Source organism: Lacerta agilis, chromosome 3 (genome assembly GCF_009819535.1).
Source record: "Lacerta agilis isolate rLacAgi1 chromosome 3, rLacAgi1.pri, whole genome shotgun sequence".
In the NCBI taxonomy this organism is placed as follows: domain Eukaryota; kingdom Metazoa; phylum Chordata; class Lepidosauria; order Squamata; family Lacertidae; genus Lacerta; species Lacerta agilis.
In genome coordinates, this window is record NC_046314.1 from 110,592,465 (window position 1) to 110,609,929 (window position 17,465).

A 17,465-nucleotide genomic window follows, 5' to 3' on the forward strand; every position below is an offset into this window, starting at 1 on the left:
CACAAAGATCCAGAGGAACGCCATTTGGCAACCCAGCGAGAACCAGAGTCGCAGGCTGTGGGAACAGAGAACTCTGTTCTATTTCCAAATATATGTTTTGAGAGACCATGTTATCTTTGAAGCGCAAGCAATTCCGCTGGCTGGCGTTGAAGATATATGCATTTACAAAGTGGTCGAATTGCCAGACGTTGCGTTTTTTTAAAAAGGTTTTTTTTTCTTTAAAAAAAATAGATCAACATGATCTAAAAAAATGTTAACAAAAATTTGGGAAAGCCAACCAGCTTACAAAAAACTGAGCCCATTCTGCTGTAACCAGTCACTGACAAGACTGTTGCCCCTTTGTTCTCCGTATCTTGAAAATGGGAAACTTCTCATTAATCATCCAGAGCTGGAGGCCAGTCAACATCCACCGACTGCAGAGAGAAATAAACAAATGCAAGCGTTAAATCACAAGTAGGAGACTCCCACTTCTTAATAGCATATATGGATCTCTATCCAGAAAACGGCTGAAATGGCATATGAGGGCATGGATGGGGTGTGTGTGTGGGTCATAATTTTATACCCGGAAGGATCGCCACAATTCCATTACTGTCACTACAGAGAGGGACAAGGAGGTAGCACTCACTTCTACGTCCAGCTCCAAGATGTCAGCGGTTGTGCCCAAGAGCGTACCAATGTTCGGCTTGGTTCTTCCAAAGTCTCCATGAACAAACTCTTTAATGTAACTAGATTGCCGTTAAGGATGAAAGGAGAAGTGTCAGAAGACCCCCACACATCTTGCACGGTGGTGGGTGGGGCAAAGGAAGGGCCGGCGCTTAGTGACAGAGCATCTGCTTTGCACGCACAAGGCGCCACGTTCATTCCCCAGCATCATCACACAGGGCTAGCAAAGGCTCCTCCCGGAGAGCGGCTGCCAGTCTGTGTTGGCACTACTGAGGTGGATGGACCCATGGGATGTCTTTGCATAAGGCAGCTTCCGAAAGGGCAAGGTGCGTGGAGCCCAGAAAGTTTTAGAAGGGAGTGTGGCTTGTTCATTAACATTCACCATTAGACCAGCACACAATCGGCAGCATTAGACCAGGTGGGTGGGTTGTACCCCAAACTGGGGCTGCGTGTACGCTGTGTGTTTTGCTAATCACTCTGCAAAATCGTGCCCCAAGAAACGCTGGATTCTGCAGCCTACACACATCATGGAAATTCAGAAAGCTGTTACCTTGTTATCCTGACCTTCCTTCAATGTGTTCAGGGTGGTGTATATGGTGCGGGTTTTTTTGGGGGGGGCCACACTGTGGCTCATAAAGGATACGTCCCGGCCTGCGTCTTCAGATGGAGACGGAAATGGTGCTCATCTATGTACTCTGACTGCATGGTGTAGATTACACGAACCCTGACGGCTAGCGGTCGCCGGTGGAGGACCCGCAGTGGAGTTTTCTGATCGAGCTTTAATTCCTGTCCAAGAAATAAAAAAACAAGCAAGCAGAAACGCAGAACATTAAGTACAGCAGATACACGAGGAAATATAAAAATGTTTCTGCATTGCAAAAACCCTCTTGCCACTGAATTATAGAGGACATAGCTGTGCTATATAAACCTCTTACCAGTTATGACAGCAGACTTCTTGCCCTCACCCTTCCGGTCCAAATACCAAACCGATTGAAACAATAACTTCTGTGTTTGGAAGGTGATATTGCAACTAAGCACATCTCTGTATGCTAACGTAAGTGGATGAGGAATCCACAGGCCTCTCTCAGATGCGGCCGTGGGTGTCAACAGTAAGTCCAAATCTGCAAACATGAGCATGTCCGAAACTAGAGATGTCAGATAAATTTGATTCAGTTTGCCTTTAACGGTTAACCTATCTAATTCACACTTCTGTAAACAGTAAGTTACCCGAAGCACAGCCGAATCTTCAAAATTCACACTTCTCTGAATTTTGCAGCATAGTTCTCTAGCCAAAGTAATGCGTACTTTGTGCATATAAATCAGGTATGTAAATGCAATGCAAAAACGTACTGCTTTTTCGGGGAACTGCTTCACAAAAATGTGTATATCGGGCAAAACTACATACGAAAATGTGTATTTTAGGAGAAATTTGCAGTAAAGCACTGGTGAATTTTCATTCAAGTGGGGGGGGGATGCAAACTGAACTTGGAATTAGAAAAAGAAGAAACTAAAATTGACAAATTCGTCCACCCCTAGCCAAGACACTGACATATCTGTGCAGCAACCCTGAAAGGTGGATTAGGTGGAAAGAGTGTGTGCCTAGCCCATGGCCACCAAGGGAACTTCTTAAGTTGGGCAGGTCTTTAATTGGGGAGTCTTAAATTCCAAGTCCAACATTCGGCCCACTATATACTCTGTTGTCTCCCTTGCCGCAGTGTGCAGGCTGCAATGGGGTCAGCTGGCTGCCTGTGTCTTCCTGACACATGGGAGGAATTTTGCCACATTAACAAGAGCACACAGGGTGAAAAACAGGCACCTTGCAGGAGGGCAGACACTTGCGTAGGCAGTGCCTCCCAGAGATTATACTCTGTTGCGTAACTGCAGCGTGAGTAAGACAGGGCCTGCATGGGGATGTGAGCCCAAGGGTCATGCAGAGGCCGTGGAAAATCTGAGTAGGAGTAGAATTTAGTTTCCCTTCTTCTGAAGAATAAAAATACAGGGGAAGAAATGAGATTATTATGTGACCCTTACTGGTTGTGAAGCTATGCTTAAAACTGGGCTGGCCAATTTCTACTGAAATCTCAAAAAGGCTTGTGCGGGGGCCGAAGAAGAGGTTTCTCATGGTTGGGGCTTGCAGCATAAATAGCAAAGCCAGAATAAGTTCTGAAAACTTAGAAGGTAAATCAAGATGTGTGCAACATGAATTGATATGGGTTTTGCATTCCCTGGGTGCATAGTTTGAAATTAGCCTTGTTATCCTGAAACAGGAATGTATACACCCACAGATCAATGAGAAGAATTGAGATGGTATATCGTATATTGCCAGCTCTGGTTTCCCCATGTTATGGTTTTAGATTCTGGAGAAACATGCAGATGGACGTTCCCACCACACAATGCCCATCTGTCACACATTAGCGGAGAATAATTTTATGGCATATCTCAGATATTACAGGCATTATAGTAAGACCTGTTAACAGCACACAGTCAGACCATGCAAAAATCTCATCCCAGGTTACTCCAAAGTTCTCTGTGTCTCAGCAAAAGGGCATTTGTTTCTGTTACTAATTAATTAATTAATTAAAGGTAGATCTCTGCCTGATTTGCTGTAGAACAACCAAATCACCACAAACTGGCTGAAAAATGTAAAAAGGAATTTACTAGAAAATAACTGAAAGAGGATTGACTGATGACCATTCAAACAAGCAAAAACGTATTACAATGCCATGTGCAGATCAATACTGATTCTGCCAAAAACATGGAATGAATTATTTGCACGGTAAATGTACCAATGTCTGAATAACAGAACCATTCAACAAGCGGCTGGACATTAAACAGTGTCCTGGTGCCAACAGAAGGTTCAAAAAAGTTTTATTGAAGATGGAATAATTAGAAAATTCTTCAGTAGGTTTAAAGTTGACACCACCCTGATGAAATGAAAATGTGTGGATGAAGTATTCTTCAGTGGGTCTTATATAGCCACCACTAAGGCGGAGTAAACACGGGTGGCAAATTGAAGAAGACCTGTCCTCCAGATTTGCAATAGGTGTCGCCACAAAGCTTGATCAGTTCGAGGCTAATCAGACAAAACAATTAGCACAACATAGGAACTGATAGTATTGATCTGCACATGGCATTGTAATACGTTTTTGCTTGTTTGAATGGTCATTAGTCAATCTTTCAGTTATTTTCTAGTAAATTCCTTTTTACATTTTTTCAGCCAGTTTGTGGTGATTTGGTTGGTTTACTGCTAGATTATCACCACCACTGTGATACTTTGTGTGGTTTGTTTGATTTGCTGTAGAGCCTGGCCTACTTTCTGCCGCCCACCCTGGTTGTGCACAATGAAAACAACAAACAAATGCGATAAATACCACCCCAGACACGCAACCTTCATGTTGTCTAGAAGCTCGACGTCTTCGTTCCGGATCACTTTTTCTGTCCATATTAAGGCACTGTAAGTTTTGGTCTTCTCTTCCTCGCCTTCCTTCATGTGCCCAATAGCCTCTCTGAAATAAAAGCAAATAAATGGTCTACAGGAATCTGAAAGGTGAAAGGACTCCTCAACAGTTCCTGTATATCTTTATGAATGGCTTGGGGTGGGGGTTGTGTGTGTGTGTGTGTGTGTCTCTTTCCCCCATCCTGCAGGGTAGTGTAATGCCTGTAGGCAGGGCTGTGGCTACCTAAGCATTCTGCACCCAGCGATTCCTGGTTCTGCAACCAGAATAAATTAGGGAAGTAAAGTAGGGCTGCATTGTTTAAAACAATTAATTGGTTCACAAGATGACTTTATAAGCACACACACTTTTTATCAAATAAAAAAAATGGCCAGGTTAATTGGTTAGTATACTTTCTTTTAAAAAGTAAAATAAAAATACAAGTGCTTATAAAAATTGCAGGGTTTAAAAAAACAGAACAAAGGGGAAGGCCTCTAAGATAAAGACTCCTATGGCATATGTGGGTTGCTGTTTTTTTAGTCATATGCACATCTGATTAATGAATTGCAGAATCAACTGAAATCATATAATTAATAATAAAAAAGTTTTCTTTAATGGAGTGAGAGCCCTAAACCAAGGCAAATTCCCCTACAATTGTTTATTCTGCATAATTTGAGTCTCACCCAACCCTCCACCAACAGAAGGACTGCTTAGTCCCTCCTCTTCTGGCTTCTGAAATTTCACTAAGGACTAGGAACTTGCTTTTTTTTTTTAAAAAAAAAGGTCTCCATAATGTGTGTGATTATGGAACACGTTCACTGCTATGAAAAAGGAATATGTTGGACGTGCCTTGTTTTAATTAGGACAGCTGAGCTATACTCAGGGCTCAATTTCTGTTACAGATCACAAAGGCCCAGCTCTGGAATCCATTTACAATCTCGGCTTCGAAATATGTGAAATGAAATCCTGCAATGTAATGGAAGCTCTGCCTTCTGCCTCTTATCTCCCTCCAAGTGCAACTGTTGTGGGCAGAGGATCGAACTGCGATTGCATTATACCATTTCTGGACAGGTGACTAGAAGAGTCCTGGTTGTTGAAGGAAACAGTATAGCTTGTTCTGCCTGTTCCAAAACCCTCCCAAATCAGAGCTTTCTTAAGGCGTGCTTGAAGGGCGGCAGAATCACCCTGTTGCTGCTGCTTCTCCTTCTACTGCCATTTTGAAAGAGCTTCACAGAGATGGCACAAGGTTGGGGGAGGGTTAACACACCCAGGTTATGGTCTCAAATTCCCTGCTTTTCCACTCACCAAAAAAAGCTTTATTCAAGTACCAAAACACTGACCTGGTGACGAGCTGTAGATCACGAACCTGAACTTTATCTGAAGATTTATTTATTGTCTGTAAACAAACAAACAAAGATTACCTGAGCCTCATCTGACTGTTTTAAATTTAAAACGATTCCAGGGTTTTGCAATTAAAAAACAGAAAGGCAATGGGAGTTCCCTCATACAATGGTTTGAGAAGAAACTGCCTTTTTTTCTGGGAGGAAGAAATAGCCAGAACCAGTGAAAGCGCCCAAGTTTTGTTTTGCTTTTTTTTTTTTTTTAAAAGCTCTAATCGTGCTGCTGGCCACAGTGCGTAGAGCACAGCTTTCCAAACTTCTCATGTTGGTAACACACTTGTTAGACGTGCATCATTTCATGACACAGTAATTCAGTTTTACTAGCAAAACTACTTCAAGGAAAACGATGTAGACAACATAGAAACCCCCTTCCTATGGGACGCAATGAAAGCGGTTACCAGAGGAGTATGCATAAAAAAACAAACCTCCTCAAAAATTAACAATTTAGAACAGGACATCACAGTACTCTCATCACGCTACAAACAAACAGGATCTAAAAAACTCCTTCAACTTATAGAACAAAAAAGAAAAGAGGGGGTGGGATGTGCAAGGCACCGGTCTTAATGGACGGGCAGGATCCATAAGAAGGGACAGCCCCTTAGGTATCCTGACCCCAAGGTGGCTAGGGCCTCAAAAGGAAACAGCCAGGACTTTGGGAGGAAAGGGTCAAGTCTTGGGTCTTGATGCCCTAAAAAAAGGTTTCAATCACAGAGCTGTTAGTTTCTTGCTACAAAAACCACAAAGAGTTTTTTGTGGCAGCTTAAAGGTGGCTTTGCGGACCACCTGCCAGTGTGCCATTTTCAACACCTTGCAAGCTATTTACCTGTTGAAGCTCCTTCATTTCCTCTGCAGTCAAGCGGACTTTCCGGGGATTCACGAGCTCAACCGCGAAGGGCCTTCCTGTCAACATTGGAGCGACCATGAGGTGCAGTGGGGGGAAATGAGGACAGGGGGTTGCAAGTGATTGCGTAATAAGATATCCACAGATATTTTTATGGAGTAAAAGGGGGGGGGAGGAGGAAAGGCCCCATTCGTGGGGCCTTGAAATGCTTTTACTTATCTTTGTAAACAGCTCTGGGAACCCATTTGGGGTGCAAAAGCCATAAACAATAAGGCATTTCTAAATCCTTGAATTTGGGCTGCCAGCACAAAAACTGTATGGAACTAATTATCTTTCAGAAGATGAAATCTAATTGCTACACAGATATTTTATAAACCAGAAATGGAAGCTGAGGGAAGTCAACAGGGAGTGGGGGGTGGGAAATGAAAAACTAATGTTTAGTATTGATATTGGATATTTGTTTTGAAAATGGGAAAAATCTATAAAATCTTTAACAAATAATAATAATAATTGCTACACAGATATTTGAATGCAAGGTGCTGGCACTATTCTGACCCACCACCAGAGGGCACTGTCTGCTTAAGGGGCTCCAAACATACCCGCTTGTGCCATTGACAGCACAATCTTTCTGAATCCAATGGGGCTTACTCCCAGGTAAGTGAGTTTAGGATTACAGACTTAGGCTGCGAGCCAAGCTTACCGTTGCCCAGTGTTCTCACATCCACGTCTTCTCTTCCGGAGGATGAAAAATTAAAACCTTCGAAACAGGAAGGAAAAGGTCGGCTCAGCTTGCTAACTCATCAGTGCCAGTATCCTTTCCACACACCCCTGAGCCCTTGTTGCAGGATTCCACGGCTTGGGGTCAAATGGGGGGGGGGGGAAGTGCTCTTAGCTCCATTCTATAGCCCCTGTAAGAGCAACGCTAATGGGGAACCCATCTATGGTGTGGACAGGGGAACAGCATGGATATGAAAAACACTGGATACATTTGGGGTTTGTGCTGAAGAAGAAGCCCACAGGTCACCTCGCAACCCCAGCCACCAAGGCCACAAATTTCATAGGGAGCTTTATAGTTTGGAGTGAAGACAAGTAAGAGGGGGCCATGTATAAAAAATGGATGGTGTGGAGAAAGTGTACAGGGCGACATTTCTCTCCCAGTGTGGTGTAGTGGTTAAGAGCGGTAGACTTGTAATCTGGGGAACCGGGTTCGTGTCTCCGCTCCTCCACATGCAGCTGCTGGGTGACCTTGGGCCAGTCACACTTCTCTGAAGTCTCTCAGCCCCACTCACCTCACAGAGTGTTTGTTGTGGGGGATGAAGGGAAAGGAGAATGTGAGCCGCTTTGAGACTCCTTCGGGTAGTGATAAAATGGGATATCAAATCCAAACTCTTCTTCTTCTCTTCTTCCCTCTCTCATAATACTAGAACTTGGGGCCATCATGCTGACTATAATAAGAGGCCAGAAGGAGCCTGGGTTTCAATTTCTCTTTCTATCTCTTTTCCTTCTGGTGTGGGGTTCTGTACCTAGTAGGCTATAATGTTAAGGTTTAGACTTATTATAAGTTATTGTAAGTTTCATTTAAGCTTGATGCAACTGGATTTCTTATGGACAGTGACAATCCTGAATGTATTAGATTTGTCACCATTATGCTCATTTGCCTTCAGTAGCAGTAAAGCTCTGCTGGATGAAATGTAATTGCCTCTGGTCTATTTTTGGGGGGAATCCTGCAACGTGTTTAAGTTTTTACTCTGCTAACTATACGCTGGAATCTGATCTGGATCAATAATGAGTAAAATTTCATGACAAGTTATACTATGGAATGTTAGACCAGGTGGGCCTCTGCCCTGAACCCGCAGCCAGGCTCTGTTTATGTTGTTATGAGGGGAGCTGAGGTCCAGAAACACCTGGAGAGCCGCAGGTTCCCCACACTTGCTCTGTGGGCAAATGCTTTTCCTTTACCACTGAGGTTTCATCGAGAGGACTAACGTCAAGGAAATGTTCTCTTGGACAAGTGAGCCACCCTGTTGCATGGGGACAGGTGGAGAGGTGGTCCAAAAATGAGCCATTAGATTTTTCTACAGGTAGGTTTTTACCCAGAAAGAAAGGCCTCTCCAGAACAAAAATGCCACCCAAACTCTTGGCAAAAGTAGGTGTCAGGGAACTGTCCCGGTTCAGTGCAGGGTGGTGGAAGGGCTCTCGGGATGCTACAGAGAGCCCCGGCCCCACCTGACCAGCAGCACCTCCTCTTCCAGTGGAGGAAGCAGTGATGTCTCCAGTGGGAAGGGGCAGGCAGCTCCGGGTCTGGAGAGCAGAGGCTCTGGGGATGTTGGAGAGACCCTGCACTCCCCTTGCTCAGCGGGTGAGGAGGGAGATACGCCATTTCCGGCACCCCAAGTGCGCAGTGGTGAAACGTAAGGAGGGGATGTAGCCTTTTTTTCTTACCTAAACTGGGCCCATAACCCATCGACCTCTGGGTTATGGGCCCAGTTTAGGTGACTGCATGGTCAGGTTTGTGTATCCCCTTCCTTCAGGGAGGCGGAGATTTCGGATACCGAAACTCTTACGTTGGGGTCACAGCCGGAAGGGGCCACTCCCGGATTCTGCGAGTGACTGATACAGACATGTACTTGTAGCTCTGCACTGTAAATAGTATGCACAATAAACCTGTAAAAAGACAGGTCGGAGTATTGCCTGGTTACTCGCGAGCAACCACCCCACGGACCTTACAGTAGGTTAAGGAGGGAGTACAAACAGGTGATTCTAGGAAGGCTGTTCCAGGATGTGGGCACTACCACTGTAAAGGCCAAGCCCTGAATGTAACTTTCCATCAAATAGATTCTGGGTGGCTTGATTTAAGTTATGCTTGGAAGACATGCAGGTATATGAATGCGCACTAAGCACATACAGAAAGCACTCACTGTCTGCTTTGAAGACAGCCATGAGATGCTCTGAGATCAGTTCTTCTACGGAAGACTCCATCTTCCTCTCTCCATCTATAATCCAGGGAGTCTGGGGTAACGTTCTTGAGTATTTGTTATATCTTCCTGTAAAGGAAACAGAGGGTATTTAGTATCCTGTAAGTTTGGCAAAAGTAGCAAATATTATTTTTTTTTTACTTGAAGCAGGGGAAACAAACAGCACAGCACTATTTATTAATTTATGCACCCACTTAATGCCCAAATAGGCTTCTAAGTTTTTTAAAAGTATATTAAGAGATGACTGCAAGTGGGGGGGGGGGACCCACTATATATTTATGTATTTACCGGCAACGAAGATGGCCCCATTGGTACACTGAATGTCAACAGCTGTGCAAGGCGCCTTGGGTGAAGTCAGAGGGCATCGAAAGTTTCTGTATAGGAGAAAATAAAGGAGCAAGGCATTAAAAACACACGACAAGACCCTGGCAGGGTGAAAGAGAAAATGGCCTCAGCTGTATATTACAGTAAATCATGCCACAAAGATACCTGAGAGGTTAAAAGCCTAGGAAAACAGGAGATATTTGCCAGGTGCCTAATTGACATGACATAAGCACAGGTGTGGCTCCCTGGGGTGAGAGTTTACAAGCAAGATGTTGTAGCTGAAAAGGCCCTCACCCCCGTATGGCGGAGCCACTTGGAGGAAGAGTAACAAGGCATTAGACCCGCTGGTTTTCTGAGATTCAGTAAGTCCTGCATAAGATTCTACTGAATCAGCATCAGAGTGGCTTCTGCAGAACGTCAGAAAGCAGAAGGGTCTAAGAAAGCCTTGTTTCTTTGCCCATATCCAGTAACGTGATGTCCTTATCAGAATTCAAGCTACTCCCATGTTGAAGAGTTGGAAATGAAGTGTTAGCTGTTTTCCAAGACTGCCTTTCTCTAAAGCCAGAAATTGAAATACTGAATTTGTTTCATTCTCAGTTGCCCCAGAATGCATTCAACTGCAATTACTGTCAGAGAGTGAGAGACCCTGTCAGAAATCACACAACTGAGACACACAGTGGCCAAGAGATACATAAATGTACACCTGAAATCACAGTGGACTTTGAGGTATGGGGAACAAAATGCAGACGCCACACCCATTTAGACTCAGAACGTATTAACCCATTTACTTATTACTTCCAGGTTTGTATGACATTTTCACCTGTAACATTTCACTTTGCTCTTTGATTTTCCTGATAAATTCCCATACACCAAGGTTAAAATAGGTTCAGAGCTCACTTACTTAAGAAAATCTTCTTCACTGATCATATCCAGAGCCTTAACCACAGCCATTCTGGTGAAGACAGACTGCAAATGAATAAAGTATCAGGTATTCCGAAAAACAATTCCTCTGTTCAATTTGCTTCAGCTGAGTCAATGGAATGTCGTTTCTCAGAAACTGTTTATCGGATACTGCTATTTTAATTAATACTTAATTGTTATTTTGGGCTGCAACACTTAGCTGCCACTATTTCCCACTGAATCCAACAGGACTTACTTCTGAACATATATTGGATTGCACTGTTAATCAGAATCTTGGGAAGTTTTATTACAGAAAGGTGATTAATACGTTTTGTCGTATATTTTTGGGATTCTAACTGTAAGGTGCTTTGGAAACCAGTCCTGGCTGGGAAATAAGTTTTAGAACTCACACACAGTAAGGATTCAATCCAAATCCAGGGGGGATATCCCACAAGAACGGAAAAAAATGAAGAACAACCTTACTATACAGTATAAGGAGGAAGGAAGGAAGAACAATAACACGTTTGTGATGGCTTGTGACCCTACTAAATTCTGATCTTGCAAAAAAAAAAAAAATGGGAAAGGGAATTAATTTCCCAGAAATTGCTTACCTGCTTGTTCTTTGCTGGTTTGAAGCAACTTGGACATGCTGAGGCTCTAAATGGAAAAACAAACAGCATTTGTTTGAAAACTTTCTTTACACATGGTGTCAGAACAGATTCGGTGAGGACAAGGTTGCAAAGGCCTATGCAGCTGGTGTCTAAGTCAGAGAGCATCCACCAAGAGGATCTTTCCTCTTCTTCCTGATATCAAAACATTCTTCTTGGGTACAGATACCCCTTCTCTGGATATTGTGTCTAATGTAAATTGAGGGTGGAGCCTACTCTGGGTGGATGCCTTACAGTGTGTATGAAGGTCCTGGGCTGCCCAGAAGACAAGACACCCCCCCTCGGCCTCTCTGATGTGGTCCAAAGGAAAGCAGAGCAATACGTTTGGCACCAGCCTGGCTGCAGGAGTTGCCGGAAGAAGAGAAGAAGAAGAAAAGTTTGGATTTGATATCCCGCTTTTCACTACCCGAAGGAGTCTCAAAGCGGCTAACATTCTCCTTTCCCTTCCTCCCCCACAACAAACACTCTGTGAGGTGAGTGGGGCTGAGAGACTTCAGAGAAGTGTGACTAGCCCAAGGTCACCCAGCAGCTGCATGTGGAGGAGCGGGGAATCAAACCCGGTTCACCAGATTACGAGTCTACCACTCTTAACCACTACACCACACTGGCTCTCAAGGCACCATCCAACCGTCTTAGGGAATCCACTCTGGATTTGTGCAGGGGTTACTCCTTAGCCTTTTTCTGCTCCCAAAGATGTCCCTGTGAGTGTACAACACCATTATTCATCACATCCCAACTTACAGGAAATGGCAGTCCTCGTCTGTTTCTGGATGAGCGAAGACCACACTGACTTCAAACAGGCTCTGAGTCGCAATTTAAAAGACAGTGGAAAGTTATCGTTTAATTCGGCAGTGGAAATGTAACATTCTCCCATTCCCTTCTGTAGCCTTGAACTCTGTTTGGGTACCTGACTGAAATTCTGTCCCTCGCTTTAGCTCTGCACAAAGAAAACTAGCTTGTCAGGAGGAAAGGTTCTTTGCTCACCCTGAAATACTAAGTTTCCATGTGCAGGGATAATTAAACTTTTTCTTTTAATTTAGAGGAGGATTCAACCATCCATGTACCATTCTGAAGTGGCGCAGCCCAGGCACAGAAGGCCCATGACAATAAAACACTCTTGAAGTTATATATTTATACAATACCTTTCCATCAGCAGGGACCCCCAATTGCTCCAGGAACAGGGGGTGAATAATCCATTTGTATGCTTCCTTTAGCTGAACAAGGTCTTCTTTTTCTGCTAAAAAATCCTGTTTCCTAAATGATTTTTAAAAGTAAGACTCAGCATCTTAAATCAAGCGGGGGGAGGGGGGAGAGAATCCAGTCAATTCTGTTTGGTTTTAAAATACTCATTTCAATCTATAGTTTTGAACTTGTACCTCTGCTCTCAAGCATTTTATAACCCAAAGTACTAACGGCAACTAGAATAAATGTTGTAACATTTGCTAATGGAAGGACCTCCTAGCAAAAAAGAAGAAATGACTAATTAAAAGGGCCAGTTCAGTAATGCTGTGACTGGAGCAAAAAACCCACAACTGATTAGAAGTTTAAAAAGAAAGGGGCAAGGATGAAATGCCTAATTAAAGTATCAGCTGTTGTGAGAAGCAAGGCCTCTACTGAATGGGACTTGCTTTTCATTAAATATATGTTAGAAGAAGAGGAAGAGTTTGGATTTGATATCCCGCTTTATCACTATCCGAAGGACTCTCAAAGCGGCTAACATTCTCCTTTCCCTTCCTCCCCCACAACAAACACTCTGTGAGGTGAGTGGGGCTGAGAGACTTCAGAGAAGTGTGACTAGCCCAAGGTCACCCAGCAGCTGCATGTGGAGGAGCGGGGAAGCGAACCTGGTTCACCAGATTACAAGTCTACCGCTCTTAACCACTACACCACACTGGCTTGCCTGCAAAGATGTGCTTTTGTGGGATTGTTGTGGGGGAATTTAGCACTATGTGAAACAACCATGATGATTCTCCTTCCAGCTCAGTGCAGGAACAAAAATGGATCAGTGGTGCTAAGGGGCTTTAGTATTAAGACAATAAATTGAGTAGGGCAATCAGAGGAGTTAACTGCCAAGGGAAAAGGATGAGATACAGTGGTGCCTCGGGTTACATACGCTTCAGGTTACATAGAATCATAGAGTTGGAAGAGACCACAAGGGCCATCCAGTCCAACCCCCTGCCAAGCAGGAAACACCACCAAAGCATTCCTGACAGATGGCTGTCAAGCCTCTGCTTAAAGACCTCCAAAGAAGGAGACTCCACCACACTCCTTGGTAGCAAATTCCACTGCCGAACAGCTCTCACTGTCAGGAAGTTCTTCCTAATGTTTAGGTGAAATCTTCTTTCTTGTCATTTGAATCCATTGCCCCGTGTCTGCTTCTCTGGAGCAGCAGAAAACAACCTTTCTCCCTCCTTTATATGACATCCTTTGATATATTTGAACATGGCTATCATATCACCCCTTAACCTTCTCTTCTCCAGACAATTCCCCTCACACGCCCACCAAGCACACACCAAGAGGAGAACAATACAGTGTCAATGACATTTGAAAACCTAGCACACAAGGCAGGATGGAAAAAATCCCACCAGGAAGTACTCACTCCATTTCCTCTTTTACTAGCAACCATGCTGCATGCTTCAGGCATGGACCGAGAAAAAACAGAAAAATGAAAGAGAAAGGGGGGGGGGGAGAGAGAGAGAGAGAGAGAGAGAGAGAGAGAGAGAGAGAAGTGGTAAATTAAATGGCTTCATAACCTTCTCATCTAACTAGCTGGAAAAACCCAGACCAGGAATATGCTACATTCACAGGAATCAAAGCCACACAGGATACACAACATCAGATGTGGCTAAGTCTCCTCCACCAATTCAAAAAGCCAAGCTTCAGATCAGCCTAGCCCAATTTGCCTTACTGGCCATGTATTGCTGGATGCCACACACAGTGTATTTCCTAACAGGCGAAAACAAGGCCAGTTTTTAAACCACCCCTTCCCCTGCCCCCTTTCCTTCTCAACAAAGGCCATACTCACAGCACAAACAAAAGCACAAGCAAATACTCACCTCCCTTACAGATAACTGTGGGGGGAAAGAGACCGAAAACACAAAACTGGTAAACTGGTATTCAGAAGAATTAATCTTGTGGCACACCTGAAAAACAATGAACTATGTTTATTATTGTTATTTAAATATAAACACCCACCCACCCACCCACTGCTATGCAATTTTAAAAGTTCTCAAAGCAACTGCACCTTGTACAAGACGGCTTGCAAACATGTTTGAATAAAATTGTTTTACATTCTCAGCAAGGACAAGCTTCCTTATGTAGATGTGCTTGCTTCTACCAAAGGAATTCTTCTGTAGTCAGGACAGGTCAATAGCTCACTAACAGTCCCACTGCCTGCATGCTTACTTGGAAGTTAAGTTCCACTGTGTTTGTTGGGGCTAGCTCCCAAGTAAGCATGTGTACAATTGAAGCCAAAATGAGATTTCAGCAAGGGAAGTTCAGTAAAACCCTTAAAGGTATACAACTAAGTTTTAATCACAGAAGACCCATCAAAATTAATGAACACGACTAAGTTAGCTTCATCTATTTCAATGGGTCAACTCTGAGTACAACTTAGCTGAATGCCACCCACTACATGCATGCTGTATACATGTACATCCATGGGAAATGCTGCAGATTTTTTCAACAGTAAAACTAACAACCAGCTGACACCTACCGCTTTGACAAAATCCATCTCACAGAGCTCCTGCAGAATTCCCAGGCAGATGTTGCACACAGCTGGCCTTAAGTTCTCGTCACCACCAGCAGTTCCATCATTCTCCGCATTAGGTACCTGGTGGCTTCCATTTGAGGTCTGTTCCTCCCCTCCTTTGACACTATCCAGTTTGATTCGCTTACAGGGAGGATTTGCTGTTTCACAAGGTAATTTGTTCTCCTCTGTAGTGTTCTCCAGAAACTCATGCAGTTCACTAAGCAACTCCTGGTTGATAAAGGAAGCAGAGTAAAACTTGGTAGGTAGAAGGGTGCCAGGGGTGGCTTCAGCATGTACTGTGAGCCCGACAGCCAGGTGTCCTGAAATCAACAGCTCCTGTAAATGCGCAATAGTCTTTCAACAGAGAATAATGTCAATTAGTCTGTTGCCTTGCAAATTAAAGTGGATCTTCTAAACAATTAAAAAGGTCTTTAATATTGCAGTCCTGTGCATATTTAGGTAGGGGTTAGACTCACTGAACTTTGTGGGACTTAGTTTTGAGCAAAAGTTTATAGGATTTATATTCTATGCACACTAGTATCATAAATGTTTTGAGTAAATGTGCTTAAAATTGTATACAGTGGACACTTGGGTTGCGAACGCGATCTGTACGGTAGGCATGTTTGAAACCTGCGCCGCTGCATCTCCACATGCGCGTGACGCAATTCGACGCTTCAGCGCAAAGTGTGATTTGGCGCTTCTGCACAAGCATGAGCGCCAAAACCTGGAAGTAACCCGTTCCGTTACTTCCGGGTTCGGCGCGGTGCGCAACCCGAAATCGCACAACCTGAAGCGACCGTAACCCGAGGTATGACTGTATATGGATGTTTTATGATGACCTACACTTGAAATGCCTAATACAGGTTTGGCGAGGAAGAAGAGGAGGAGTAAACGTGCACAGGATAGTATCATATAAGTGACACCAGAAGTGAGAAGAGGAAGTACACTTGTTCTTAGGAACATAGGAAACTGCCTTATAATGAGTCAAGTCAATGGTCTATCTATCTCAGTACTGTCTATGCTGAGTGGCAGTGACGTTCCAGGGTTTCAGACAGGGGACATTCCTAGTTCTAACTGGAGATGCTGGGGACTGAACCTTGGATCCACTGTATGCAAGGCAGATGCTCTACTACTGTGTCATAGTCTTTCCTCAGAGCTGCAGGTCTTTCCTATACTTCTTAGACAGATAATGGGGAAGATTGTGGACTGGACTTCTGGGTAGGTGGAAAACACAGGGGAACTGGAGAAAGTATATGATGGAGGGAAAGAAGACAACAATGGATTTTAAATAGGTCGACAGCTGTTTGTTGTTCCTCATTAATAATATATTTTGGGGTCCTGCAATTTTTGTCTCCCCACTCCAAATGCCCCAGCCTCCTTTCATTCCCCAAAAATATGCCTCTTGCTTTGAAAGGAAGACCAGGATCAGAGAGATCTGAAAATGAATTTAAACCACCCCATCATTATCATAATGTACTTCAATTTGATCAAACCTTATAGGGTCGCCTGTACAAAGCCTGAGATCCTATCCGGCAAAACCTGAAAATACAACGCGGGCATGCTCCAAAATTCAGTAACTTCTGAGCAACAGGCCTGTCCTTTTCAGATAGTGCAGTCTTGCTGGTGCTCATGCTGGTGAAGCCTGTTTTTGAAGAGAAAAACAATAAGCAGAAACACTACCACGGCAGGCTGGAGAGTGAGAATTGAAGGAACACTCATTAAAATAGCACAGCAGCAATTCAAAAGGGAGGACACAGAGATGCTGAGGACCATTCAGAAAAGGACACCAACAAACATGGTCGCATGTATGAAATCATTTCCTTGTGAGAAAAGGCTGATTACTAGAAACCAAAGACCTAAATCTGGGCCAGTGCCAGTATAAATTGCCTTATACTGAGACTATTGGTGTATTTAGCTCAGTACTGCCTATGCTAAATGGCACCTTCTCCCCAGAGTGTCAAGCAAGGGGTATTCACAGCCCTGCCTGGAAATGCCATTGCGGACTGAGATTGGGTCGTTCTGCATGCAAAGCAGCTGCTCTACCACTTTCCACTTCCACCGCCACTAGATTTTCCGCTACTTAGGCCGTCATCACTATCCGGTATCACAAGCCATACTATTCTAATGCTTGAATTCTACGATGAAAACCACATTTACCTAAGAGCAAGCCTCGACTTGCTTTCGAGTAAACACGAGCATAGGGTTGCGCGCTACCTCCCTCCTCTCTCAGCTCTTGCTAAAAGCAACTCACTGCACCCAAATAGCTTAAAGAATCCCCCACCCCACCAATCCTAACAAGCCGAGGTTATTTTCCAGGTCGGCTGCCTCTTTTCGCTTGCCAAACATAAAAAAGGCTGTGGGGGAACCATTCACCCGTTGCACCCTCGGTCCGCGCACCAATGAGTTCCGCTCTCGTAGGAAGACAAAGGGGAGAGAAAAGGAAACAGCCTCCCAGAAATAAGAGTTCCGCCTCCAAGCTGCGGCGGCCTCCCGTCGAGCCCATAGGGTA

The 17,465-nt window shown here is 44.0% G+C and overlaps 1 protein-coding gene across 2 annotated transcripts; it reads right to left on the bottom strand.

The window, feature by feature from the left end:
* Nucleotides 1–308: 308 nt before the first annotated feature.
* Nucleotides 309–17,199, bottom strand: PUS10 (pseudouridine synthase 10). Of its 2 annotated transcripts, XM_033145133.1 has the most exons (18): nucleotides 17,114–17,198; nucleotides 16,450–16,598; nucleotides 14,921–15,184; nucleotides 14,262–14,348; nucleotides 13,805–13,839; nucleotides 12,348–12,459; nucleotides 11,947–12,008; nucleotides 11,149–11,194; nucleotides 10,539–10,603; nucleotides 9,602–9,687; nucleotides 9,257–9,382; nucleotides 7,039–7,095; nucleotides 6,321–6,397; nucleotides 5,438–5,493; nucleotides 4,052–4,169; nucleotides 1,307–1,449; nucleotides 626–725; nucleotides 309–413 (listed from the first exon to the last, which is right to left on the bottom strand). In XM_033145133.1, exons 2-18 carry the CDS (start codon nucleotides 16,585–16,587, stop codon nucleotides 375–377), a joined length of 1,611 nt encoding a protein of 536 aa, XP_033001024.1. In that variant the 5' UTR covers nucleotides 16,588–16,598; nucleotides 17,114–17,198; the 3' UTR covers nucleotides 309–374. The 2 variants fall into 2 exon arrangements, with proteins under 2 accessions (XP_033001024.1, XP_033001025.1); XM_033145134.1 differs by lacking the exons at nucleotides 309–413; nucleotides 626–725 and having other exon boundaries at nucleotides 1,356–1,449; nucleotides 4,035–4,169; nucleotides 17,114–17,199.
* Nucleotides 17,200–17,465: the final 266 nt, after the last annotated feature.

Excerpts from the sequence above, each read along its gene's own strand:
- PUS10 (XM_033145133.1), bottom strand. The coding sequence starts at position 16,587 with ATGAGCACCAGCAAGACTGCACTATCTGAAAAGGACAGGCCTGTTGCT. Across the intron at positions 12,460-13,804 it reads CTAGTAAAAGAGGAAATGGA|GAAACAGGATTTTTTAGCAG; the intron begins GTGAGTACTTCC and ends AAAATCATTTAG. Across the intron at positions 12,009-12,347 it reads GGGTCCCTGCTGATGGAAAG|AGCCTGTTTGAAGTCAGTGT; the intron begins GTATTGTATAAA and ends ATTGCGACTCAG.